General features: G+C 42.1%; 2 protein-coding genes across 2 annotated transcripts in view; both read right to left on the bottom strand.

The window, feature by feature from the left end:
* The window catches only part of zgc:194930 (uncharacterized protein LOC557813 homolog), a 278,453-nt gene that overhangs the window by 149,036 nt on the left and 117,076 nt on the right, over positions 1-12,341 (bottom strand). The gene's annotated exons all lie outside the window — the stretch shown is intronic.
* bcl6b (BCL6B transcription repressor) lies at positions 2,971-10,850 on the bottom strand. Its single transcript, XM_050067687.1, has 12 exons — positions 10,720-10,850; positions 10,373-10,450; positions 10,053-10,273; positions 9,448-9,696; positions 9,230-9,346; positions 8,864-9,050; positions 7,218-7,420; positions 6,268-6,374; positions 6,027-6,161; positions 5,811-5,941; positions 5,316-5,453; positions 2,971-3,829 (listed from the first exon to the last, which is right to left on the bottom strand). The coding sequence occupies exons 3-12, from the start codon at positions 10,262-10,264 to the stop codon at positions 3,689-3,691; spliced, it is 1,620 nt and encodes a 539-aa protein (XP_049923644.1). The 5' UTR covers positions 10,265-10,273; positions 10,373-10,450; positions 10,720-10,850; the 3' UTR covers positions 2,971-3,688.

Genomic DNA, 12,341 nt, shown 5'->3' with positions numbered 1-12,341 from the left:
TTGGCATTAACTTATACTGGATTAAAGACAGTCGTTAACAGTGCACACATGGTAAACCTTGCACACTCATGAGGACTGTGAGCATGACTGTGTCCAATAGAGGGCAGCATAGCATAAACTTGATGCCACAGGAGTGAAGAAGTCTTATTTGTGTTTCAGTCAGTGAGAGGGTTCATGTTGACTGTGGCATCATATCATCTGCTAATTATAGAGAGTAAATAAAACAGGTTTGCATCATTAGTCCCTCTACTGGAACACAAGGTTTCAGATCAATATATCTCCATCATTCCTTTAAATGTTCCGAGGGTGCACTCAGAGCTCAGTAAAACTACTTTAAAACGACTGCCCTGAAGGAAACACGGTGCTGTTTGACATGATCCCTGGGACTTAAGTGGAACGTGTTATGCATGTCGCTGGTATGACCTGTATACCTCTCTCCTATAATCATTTCCCTTGTGGTGCTTTAATGTTTGTGTTATTATATGTAGGCCAGCTGTTAGGAAATACGTGCAGGGGGACACCCAACACAGCCTATATGTTCCTGTTAATCATATTTCCACATGTTTCGGGTCTACTTGTGCTCTTATCTTCTGTTAAGACCTTGTTTTCTTCTCATGAAAAGCAGAGGTATAGTCAATGAATGATTAGAGAGAAGTAAAATCAAACACTGATTTAGGAAATCACTGCAAGGTATTACATCATAATAATATGCAATAATTAATAATAATTCTATTTTTTTTTCCTTCAACAACAAAAGCACATGGTGTATCAAGCCGACGTTAAAGGACAAATTTTTTCATTGCTTTCTGATGACACAAGTCACTGTCCAAGCGCCTCATTTCAACAACTTCAGAGTGAGACCAGGCTCATGAGGCCAACTGTTTGATATCAACATAGTGTCACAGCGCCCACTAGTGTGGCTGTAATAAGCACTGTGACAACCAACCCGTGCGACAACCAACCCCGGTCTCCCCTATCGTTTAATACAATACCTGTGTCTTCACTAGCTTTAACTCTGTGAATGCAATGGTCTTCTTTAATTTTGTGTTTTTTACTTTTTTTTTTTTTAAACATAAATATCTACACAGGGAGTGTCGTCTCGTCCGCCATGTTGCACCAATATGTTTCTACAGTAGCCCAGAACAAACAAACCAAACACTAGCTTCATATAGGGCCATTTGCATTTTTGCGCTAGCCACTGTAATTAGCAGCCCCTCTGCAATGAGCTGAAAAGCTTTGGAAAAACACTGATTTTTATCTTGAAACAGCTTTATTCATTGTTTGTAGTAGTTAAAATTGCCAGGTCCATTTGTTTTGGACATGAAGATACCTCTGCGGGTAATTCGGCTCCCAGTAAAAACCTCCTGAACATCTGGATTTTAAGTTATCAGGGAAGAAAGGGGAGCACAGATGAGCAGGTGCCAGGCTAGCAGTGTGGAAGAAACACTGATTTCTATCATGAAACCGCTTTAATTAGTGTTTTAACTGGTTTTAATTACCTGGTCTGTTTGTTTTGAAGACAAGAAACCATTTCCCTCAGTGAACACAAAGCTTTTATTTACTTTAATTTCACAGATAAGAAACAATAAATTGTGAAGACAATAAAGCCTCCACAAAAATAGCATTTTAAGTCTTGTGTGTGATTTATCCTGGCTTCATTTGAGCAGAGGAAATCTCCGCTCATCGCTAGGCTAATTTATACAATGTAAAATGCCATAGGCTTGTGCTAATAATGTTAGCATGTTGTATTTGTTTGAAAAAACGTGTTTAGTATAAGACAGTTGTTTTGTCAGTGAACCTTATGAGTTGGAATGGAGCCAAATTATGTAACGTTACCTTTGTTAAATGTTGCTGTTGTCCCTGGCTTCATTTGAGTAGAGGAAAAGCCTGCTAGCTGCTAGGCTAATTTATACAATGTAAAATGCCATAGGCTTGTGCTAATAACGTTAGCATGTTGTATTTGTGAGGGAAATGTGTCCAGATAAAGACAAGTGTTTGTCTGTGAATGCTGCGAGTTATAGTGAAGCTGATTTGTGTACTTGTGTTTGAAATTGTGTCGGCTCAGTAAAAACCTCCACTTAAGGAATTGTTATCGGTTTCAGCTGGTTGAAATGGGAAAAGATCGAAGAGAGGAACCTCCAATCGCTAAATTTTGCCTTCTCCAAAGCATATTAGCACATTTCACACAACTCAATCAAAGGTTTCCAGGAACACGCACGTCATGAAGTAAGTTGCACACATTTCCTGTGATATATTCACTTCCTGAAAGATGTTCCACAGAAGTCCTCTTTTCTGACCTACTATGTGTGACTTTAGTGAACTGAAAAGGTGTCACCGGCCACAATTGATGAGGGGGAAACACTACATGTCACGAGTTTAATTTTTTCAGCAGAGGAGGGACGGTGAGGGTTGGAAAGTCCCGTCAGACTTCCAACGTTTGTCTGCTGAGCATGGACAATGAGCCCAGCTAGCCACAACTCATCAGGGAGCAGGAAGCCGGGATGACAGAGGGTGAGAGAGTTCAGCAGGAGTCTGCAGGCCCACCTCCGCACTCACCCCCCCACCACCGCCGCCCCCACACCTTCAGGAAGCAGCGGGTAGCCCACACACGTGTTTTCTCGGCTGGTAGATTTGAGTATTAGCAACCTGGAGGAAACAGGTGCCCTCAGCTTCATTGTTTCCACAAAAGCAACCAAGAAAAAACAAAATCTGGAAAATGGCGGGACAAGTTTGACTTAACAGACGACGTGATTCATGGGGAGAAAGAGTGCGTTAATGAGAGGAAGGAAGTTCAGGGAGGAGAAAGGCTGAAGGAGGGAAGTGTGCACTGCGAAACGAGCTTGAAACTGTGCAGTCTGGTGTGCAGTGTGTGAGCATTTTCATATTAGCAATATTATCATATTTTATTCCTTCCAGATAAACAGTTTCACCATTTATTTGTGTATTAAATGAGACACTGAACACCAACGCTCCAATTCATATAAAAATGATTTAATTTAGATTGTACAAAACCATCTTTGTCCAGCAAATTAACTCATACAAATACACCTGTTATATTATTATTACGTATCCAATTGCATGTAAATTGTCCATGTCAGAAAACAATATATCATTTTTTCTTATACTTAACACTCAGTACAAGAAGTCCTTTGCCTGCTCGGACTATAAAAACAAATATCACTGCATACTTTGTTTTTGCAGGCTCCAGGCCTCAAGATTAAAATAAATCTGAGTTAAATACACATTTATGTAGAAAATTTCCAGCCAAATTTAATTTACTCCAAAATTCACCTCCTCTCCTTCGTCAAACTTGCTTTATCTTTCGCTCAAACCTTTCACAAACGTCCTCAAAATCCAGTGTACACACATGCCAACATGTTTTGTCTTTCTTTCCATGGCTCATTCCTTTCTTTTCATCCCTTCACAAACCATCAAAAACACTTTTTCACAACACCATCTCCATCTCCATCTCCGAAAAGCCACCCAGGACTTCTAAAGAATCGTATTGATTCATACTGATAATTAGCTCCAAGCTCCAAAACTCATCCAACATCTTTAATAGTTATTCATAAATGTCTCCTTTTCCAAATGGAATCCATTCTAACTTTTTCTCGTGATGTCTAATATAACCGTGTGATTCAGATGTTATTTTGACCGATGTGATGAACGGGTCGAAGGTCAGACGTCTTCAGCAGGCCTGCAGAATAGGCTGGTAGGGCTCGGTCAGGACCTTGTAGCGGATCTTGGTGTTGGTGACGGCCCCGTGTTTCTGGCGCAGGTGAAGACGCAGCTGACTCTTGTGGCGGAAGTGCAGGTCACACTTCTCACACTGAAAAACAAGAGGTCAACAGATTAAACAGCTGTGGCATGACATGCTGTGTCGGTTCAGCCCAGTCAACAGGATAAATGTTGGCATTGTGCACTTCTGCATACCACGGATATGTTAAATTTGTATGTTTCATGTCGCAGAGGTGGTGAAACTTTATGTTTCTTAACGTTTCAAGACAATGCTGTGGTTAAGATTTGGTTGGATTCAAGCTCAAAACATTATGGTTTGGCTTAAAATACCCAGTTTTCTCACCAAGGCAGGAAATGCCCCGATCTGTTGTTAAGAATTACTCAGTTGGTTGCAACAAACGTGGCTGGAAATGTTCCGACATCTCGTTAAAAATACTAGCTCTTGTTGTTTGTTGGTGTTTAACAGTGGTCTGCTGTCTGCTTCTTGGCAGATGTCTTGTGTTGTTTAAAGTATCCTGTTTTGTCACAACAAACACAGCTGGAAATGTCCTGATGTGTTGTTAAAAACGACTCGGTTTTGTCACAATAAATACAGCTGGAAATGTCCAAACATGTTGCTAAAATGACCCAGGTTTGTCGGAACAAACAGGACTAGAAATGTCCTGACATGTTAAAAATTACCCGGTTTTGTCGCAATAAATACAGCTGGAAATGTCCAGACATATTGCTAAAATTAGACGGGGTTATCGCAACAAACAGGACTAAAGGTATCACCACAAAAGAATGGTTTAGTCACGATGAGCAGGACTTGAAATGTCCTGCAGTGTTGTAAAAAAAACAAAAAAAAACATGTTAATTTTGTCACAATAAACATATTAAAAATTACCTGATTTTGTTGCAACATTCACGGCTGGAAATGTCCAGATGTGTCGTTAAAAAATACTTTGTTTTAACGCAGCAAACATGGGTAGAGGTGTCCCAACATGATGTTTAAAATTGAAAAACAAAACAAAATCACAACACAATAAACAGGACTTGAAGTGTCCTGACAGATTGTTAAAAAAGACGTTTTTTTTCCGCAATAAAATGGCTGAAAATATCCCGACCTTTTCCTAAAAATTACCGGATTTTGTTGCAACAAACACAGCTGGAAATATCCTGACATATTAAAATGGCCCAGGTTTGTCGCAACAAACTGGACTAGAAGTGTCCCAACATATTGTTTGAAAAGACGGTTTTGTCGTGATAAACAAGACTTGAAATGTCATGATGTGTCGTTAAAAAATACCCAGTTTTGTCATAAACATGACTGGAAATGTCCTGACGTGTTGTTAAAATGTATCATGTTTGTTGCAACAAATAGGACGAGAAGAGTTGCATCACGTTGTTACACCCATCGATATGACTCAGCTCATACAGTATACATGTAATCTGAACTACATCACTTTAGAAATGTAGTTTGTCTGTGGTTTGCAAAAATGTGCAGTACCAGCACTTTATTTTGGCAACTAAGCTGGTCTGTTGTATGACATATGCCACCAGTGAAACAGAATAGTGTGTGTGTGTTTCTGACTCACAGTGTAAGGCTTCTCTCCTGTGTGAATGCGCAGATGGCTCTTCAGGGTCTGCAGGTGGCGGAAGCGGGTGCCACAGGTGTGACAGGGGTACGGTTTCTCCCCGGTATGGATCAGAACGTGGGCCCTCAAATGGGCAACCTAACATCAAGACCAACCACATAGACAGTGTTTTAAAAAAATTTTCAATCACAGACTGACTCCATGTGTTCACATAAATTGTTGGTGTCTGGTATGACATAGGAATTCACAATTTCATATTATTTTTTAGCAAAAATTGTTGTATTTTTTTTATTTTAAATTAATGAGTTTGCTGAAGCCAAATACTTTTCTAAAACTGATGCAATCTAGAGCTGCATCTGGCTAGTCAGACTGGTTTGAAACTAACTCAATGTGACATTTGTGCCACTTCACATACTCCAACTAAAGAGGACTGTGAGGAAAGAGGAAACGTACACTTCCTCTTCCCTCAAGCTCACACGCACAGCTAACCCTCACCTGAACAAATCGTGCGCCGCAGGTGTCACAGCGGTACGGCTTCTCTCCAGAGTGGATGCGAGAGTGAGTCTTCAGGTTGGCCGGTCGGTTGAACTGGGCGCCGCACACGTTGCAGCGGTACGGCTTGTCACCTGTTGAGGCAAAGGCCAGCATCAGGTGTTGGCTTTACATTAAAAAAAAGAAGGAGAATAGAAAAAAGCTTTTTTGTATCCTCACCTGAGCAGACAGTCTTGGTTCCTTGAAGGTTGCCAGAATAACAGTAGGGCACGTAGTAGTTCTCACGCTTGATGACATGTTGGGCCGCTTCCGGATCAGTGGGGTGCAGGTTTGGGAAAATGGTGCAGGGTGAGACTGAGGAAGCAAATGAAATACAAACATGTTGGAAAAAGAAAATATTTTAAGACATGATGTGTTTAAAAATTAATTTTCTGCAATGTGATAAAGGTCTGGCTCGTACCTGCTCCCTCCTTGTGAATGGGAGGTGCTGTTGGGTGATCCACAGAGGAAGGTGGCCCGAGGGGAGGGGCTCGGCCAGAAACCTCGTAGCAGGAGGCCTGCCCCTGTCTGATGAAGAGGGGCTCATAGTTCATATTTGCAAAAAGTTTTTCATCTCATCTCATAACTGTCATTATTCAGCCCCGTCGCCAGAGGAAAATATTGGCATTTCAACATTTCTGCAAACCACGTTTACATTTGTACGTTTTATATCAGTGTTTGTAAACTGATGTAGTGTATGAGCTGACTTTGTGATCACGAGGAAGAGGGGAGGATGAATGGCATGACATCCAGGTGAGACGCCGACCAAGCTGCAGACGACCGTGCAACACCAACCAAAAACAGGTATTTTTTAACGACAAGCGAGGACATTTTCAGCTTTCTTTGTTGCGATGAAGCTGGAAAAGTTTAACAACATGTCGAGGCATTTCCAGCTGTGTTTGGTATGATAAAACCGGGTAGTTTTTAGCAACAAATTGCGACATTTCTAGCCATGTTTGTTGCAACAAAATTAGGTAATTTTTAACAACACATTGGCAAATTTCCAGCTGTGTTTACTGTCAGAAAACCGGGTATTTTTTAACAACATTTTGGGACATTTCCAGGCATCTTTGTTGCGACAAAGGTGGAGACAGCATGTCCGGACATTTCCAGCTGTGGTTACTGTGTCTAAACTGGGTATTTTTAACGTCAAGTCGGGACATTCCCAGCTGCTGTTTTCCTGCAGGGGATAGTGCCACTAAAGGCGGTGGTTTGTGCACCTAAACCTCACCACACATTGATCACAGCTTTGTTGAAATGTAGAGACACATTAAGTTTCAACATATCCGCTTCGTATCAAAGTACAATTGTAACATATCAGTGGTTTGCAGAAACATGATGCAAACATTTTTGCCATTCATTCCAGCTTACCTATCAATCTGACCAGGCACTTCTCCAGGCCACGCCTCTGTTGCTTTGGGTGTCGAGCCCATCCTGTCGGGTGATGTGTGACTTTGTGGTTCCTCCATCTCCTCTTCCTTCACCGTGGTGGCTGCACAGAGAGGGTTGAGGACAATGTACTTGTATTTTTTCCAATTGCAGGCCTTCGGGTCCGGTGTGGTTTTGATATCACTCTGCAGAGATAAACAAAACCCATAATTACTACAATTTAAATGTTAAACAATTTTTTGCATGGTTATCTACTTATCAAGTATCAAGTACATTACCTAGCCTATACTGCTACATGACGCAGCATGCTAACGTCAGGGAAACAACTTGGTTGCCTGTAAATTTCTCCCTGATTTTGCCTGTAAATTTCTCCCTGATTTCGTACCATATCCCTGCTGGAAAATGTCTGGTTGTGTTAAAATGTTTCACTGTTGACTTTTCATATTAGAATGTACCTCTATTTGCCATTACAGCCATTCCCCACCAGCAAGTACACCGCTAACGTACATGAAGCTACATGCTAACGTCAGGGAAACATGTAACCTTAGTTGCTAATGATGTTAATTTCTCCGTGATTTCATATCATATTCCTACTGGAACATTTTTGGTTGTGTTTAAATGTTTTATTGTTGACTTTTCACGGTAGAAAGTGCAGCTATACTCCGTTACAGTCATTTTGTGGCTACAAGTGCATTGCTAATGTACATGTAGCTACATGCTAACGTCAGGAAACTATGTAATCTTGGTTTCCGATGTTATTAATTTCCTCCCAATTTCGAATTAGATTCCTGCTAATGTCTGGTTGTGTTTATCAGCTTTTATTGATGTTTTCTTAAAGTAAAAAGTGCCGCTATTATTAGATGGTTCCAAGTACACTGCAAATGTACATGTAGCTACATGCTAACATCAGGAAAACATGCAATTTTGGTTGCAAATGTTGTAAATATTTCCACTATTTCACATCATATTCATGCTGTAACATGTCTGGTTGTGTTTAAGTGTTTTATTGTCGACCTTTCAAGGTAGAAAGTGCCACTTTCCTCCATTACAGTTATTCTGCAGCTGCAAGTACACTGCTAACGTACATGCTAACATCAGGGAGACATGTAATCTTAATTTTTCAATGTTATTAATTTCTTCCCAATTTAGATTTTTTGTGTTTAGAAGCTTTTATTGGTGATTTTTTTTGTTTTTTTAAGTAGAAAGTGCCATTCTATGAGTGTGAGTACACTGCTAACGTACATGTAGCGACATGCTAACTATAGTTTCCGATGTTATTTATTTCTCCCCCATTCTGAATTAGATTTCTGCTGGAACATGTCCGTTTGTGTTTCACTTTTAATGATGACTTTGAATAATAAAAAGTGCCACTATTCTCCCTTACAGTAGTACCCTGGCTGCATTGATGGTGCAGAGATGCTGAGAAATGGAAGACCTGAACATGCTGACCAATCAGAGCAGACTGGGCTTGGGTGAATACAGGTGTTCCAGCACAGACAATATGAGGAAAATAGAAGGTTTCTTGACCATTAACTCATGTAAACATCTTCCAGTAGAAACCCAAAACACAAGTATTAACATAAAAATGAATATAAAAAGTCCTCATTTAAAATCCTCTTTAAGCTCACCACAAGGTTTTTGTTGCAGGTGTTGGATTCTGCTGGAGAGTTTGGTTGGCAGCTGGAGCGGGCGGGGCTGTCTGGAGATGGAGTCGGGGTGCCCATGAGGGGCGACTCAGGCTCTCCTTTGAGCTCCTTTGACCCAGACTTGCAGGTCGGGAAAGCCCCTGGCTTGAGAGAGGCTTCCGCAGGGACCCTGCAGGAGAAACAAAGGAAGTGCTGTAATGAGCTAAACCTGACGACAGACTAAAGGCACGTAAACTGCTGCAGCAGCACTTGTGACAATCTGTAAACAAGAACCCAATAAACTCCCCGAAGGTCACACCCACCTTTAGCTCATTTGATCATTTTAAGTTATACACGTAATCCTCCTACCTTGTTGTCACCACTGGTGGGAGTGATCTCTGGGGTCCTGGACTGGGCGCTACAGAGGCCACAGACACCCTGGAGTCCAGCTCCAGTCGAGGGTGTCTTGCACTCATATTCTCCCTGCTGAAAATCAAAGAACAAACAATTTGAATCAAATTTTTTTATGCAAAGTATTCATGATTGATAATGCAATCTGTCCTAGTCTGACAACAGATGTTCCTCACCAGTGCCTCTGCATGAAATCCCGGCAGGTATCAGCCACGTGGTCCATCTGCAGGTAGGTTGCAACAGTGAGCACCCCGGGGACGGTGCTTGTTGTCAGAGGGAGGCGGGAGGTGTACATGAAGTCGAGCAGCAGGGAGATGCTGGATGGATCCAAGGTGTTGGGGAGAGACACGGTCATGAGCTGCTCCCCGCTGCCACCACGCCCCTGAAGCAACACGCGGCGGGAGTACAGTGAGTAGAAGAACCCGCTGAGAGGAGACAAGGGAAGATACAAATATTTAAAGTTAAGGTATGCAATTGATCTGAGTGTTAATTTGGATTATGTTCAGTTTTAAATAACAGACGTAAGGTAGAAACAGTGAAGGAATGGGAAGAAGAAGACAATGGACCCAAGTGAAAAGCAGGAAAAAGTGAGCGGAAAAGTGACAAAAAACAGCAATGAGTCAACCAGAGAATGAGAGGAAAAAACATGCATGGGAATGTGTCACAAAAGGAAGAAAACGTGATTCATTTCAACCAAACACACACAATTACTCCTTTGAGAGATCCTTAAGACACCTCCAGAGGGACAATTTTGTGTAGATGCACTGGCCTTTGCACCAACCTGCAGGCCACGAGCACGGCACAGTGTGCCCGTAGTTGAACGTTGCCGACAACCAGGGTGGTGTCGGTCAGGATGTTGCGGTGCCGGAGTTCGTTCAGGTTCAGCAGCACGTCGTTGGAGTGGCGAGTGAACTCTTTCACGTATCCCTCAGCTTGGGCTGCAGCCCTCATCTCCTGCACTCTGTCCACCCCGTATCCTTCCAATACTTCCATTATCTGTATCTGTAGAGAGGGCAATTCATATGAAGCAACCAAGGAATGCACGTCATTTGAACGTTTGCACGATCTAGATTTTCTTTACGATGCACAATGATGACCTACCTATGTGTAACTGATAGAATAAATAGGCTGGAGTGTCCCAGACACATCTGTTAGGTGAGACCAGCTCCCTACTCGTACCTGCATGAGGAAACAATAAGAAACATCCACCTTTACATTCATATGAATCATCAAGGGAGTTGGAAAATGCAGCAAAGTAGTGATTAATGAGAAGTAAGAAGTCTCTAAAGACAACTTAAATCAACTGGCAAACTTAAATGTTAGCTTTTACGGATTAATCAAGAAAACATCTTCACATAAAAACAAACAAATCAATCAATCCAAGAAGTAGTTATCAAACAGACCATTAAAACATATAAATATACTGTGAAAATCATTTTCCAGCTCACCCCGACCAGCAGGGACGAGAACCAACGTTCACCGCGCTGACGTCAAACCTCCCGTCTCAGTCTTCAGTCTACAATCAAAGACGTGGAGCAGGGGCTCAGCCTCACACTCCACTGGCTCTGAACAGCACTGTAAGGGCAGGCTGAAGGGAGGGAACTCTTTATAATGTCGTGCAGGAAGCCCCCGTACAACCAGGGCTGCTCGTTTCCTCTTTCCTCAATGGCCCACGCGCTCACTGGAAGCAGCGCAGGAAAAGCCCTGGCCCAGGCCCCGGGCTCCAAGTATTTTTAGTGGCCCTATTAGTTTTTCTAAACCCCCATAGCTCTGAGCAAAGTAATGGCAGGAAAGCGGAGTGTGTTTTTGTGCCACGTTGAAAAAATATATATGAGGACCCTTGGGGAGAGGCAGTACGTGCCTGGCTGTCCAGGGGTAAGCCAGAGAGCGCCAGTCTTCCCCCACCAACGCTTTCCTACCCTTCACCCCTCTCCAGGACAGAGGAAGCTGCCTGAGAGGAAGCTGGAAGACCAGCGTATTGTTGGATAAACAAGCTGTGCCCTCATTATTGAGATCTTATCCTATCAAGGGAGTTTTTAGTGGCGGCCAGCAGCTCTACAGTTTGCTCTGTTGGTTGGTTGATCCAAGAGTTGGCAACTTGTGGCTCTGGAGCCACATCCGGCTCTTTAGCCCCCCTCCAGTGGCTCCCTGTGGCTTTGACATTGTAATTTTCATTTATAATTGTTGTAGGCCTAAAGTGATTCTTACATTCTCCAATATTAAAGAATGTGTAACTATACACCGAACTTTAAAAGAAGTGTTAACATTTCAGCAACTAGAAGACAAGATGTAATACATCTACGCAACCTGGTCTCACTCCCACCTTGTCAAATACCGAGGCTTGGTCAGTGGCCCGTTGGCATTGGAAACCTTTTGTGGCGGTATGAGATGACCCAGGTAGTGGCACTGGTTGATGTTCTGAGTAACCACCATAGTATAAATAGTAAGCCGACATAAGTAATAATACATGTAAGGCAGAATTTATACTTCTGTGCTACGTTGACGTCATACCTATGGCATAGACTCTTCGTCAACGTAGAGCCGTGTACCCCACGCTGTAGCCTGACGTGCATGTCGCAGTGACGCAGACCTCCTGTCTATTTCTGTAAGCTGAAACCATTTCCCTCAGTGGAAACAAAGCTTTTATTTACTTTAATTTCACAGTTAAGAAACAATAAATTGTGAAGACAGTAAAGCCTCCACAAAAATAGCATTTTAAGTCTTGTGTGTGATTTATCCTGGCTTCATATGAGCAGAGGAAATCTCTGGTAGACGCTAGGCTAATTTACACAATGTAAAATGCCATAGGCTTGTGCTAATAACGTTAGCTTGTTGTATTTGTTTGGAAAACATGTTTAGTATAAGACAGTTGTTTCATCGGTGAACCTTGTGAGTTGTAATGGAGCTGAATTATGTACCGTTACCTTTGTTAAATGTTGCTGTTGTCCCTGGTTTCATATGAGTAGAGGAAATTTTCACTAACTGCTAGGCTAATTTATACAATGTAAAATGCCATAGGCTTGTGCTAAAAACATTAGCATGTTGTATCTGTGGGGAAAATATGTCCAGA

The sequence above is a fragment of the Epinephelus moara genome, chromosome 17 (genome assembly GCF_006386435.1).
Source record: "Epinephelus moara isolate mb chromosome 17, YSFRI_EMoa_1.0, whole genome shotgun sequence".
NCBI lineage: Eukaryota > Metazoa > Chordata > Actinopteri > Perciformes > Serranidae > Epinephelus > Epinephelus moara.
Note: the sequence above shows the minus strand (reverse complement) of the source record. Positions and strands in the feature narration are given on the sequence as shown.

What these genes read in the sequence shown, in the direction of transcription:
- bcl6b (XM_050067687.1), bottom strand. Translation starts at nt 10,264, where the DNA reads ATGGAAGTATTGGAAGGATACGGGGTGGACAGAGTGCAGGAGATGAGG. An exon ending in CCTGCAACAAAAACCTTGTG is followed by an intron (nt 7,421 to 8,863) that starts GTGAGCTTAAAG and finishes TTATCTCTGCAG; the next exon opens with AGTGATATCAAAACCACACC. An exon ending in GCGGCGCACGATTTGTTCAG is followed by an intron (nt 5,454 to 5,810) that starts GTGAGGGTTAGC and finishes TCTTGATGTTAG; the next exon opens with GTTGCCCATTTGAGGGCCCA.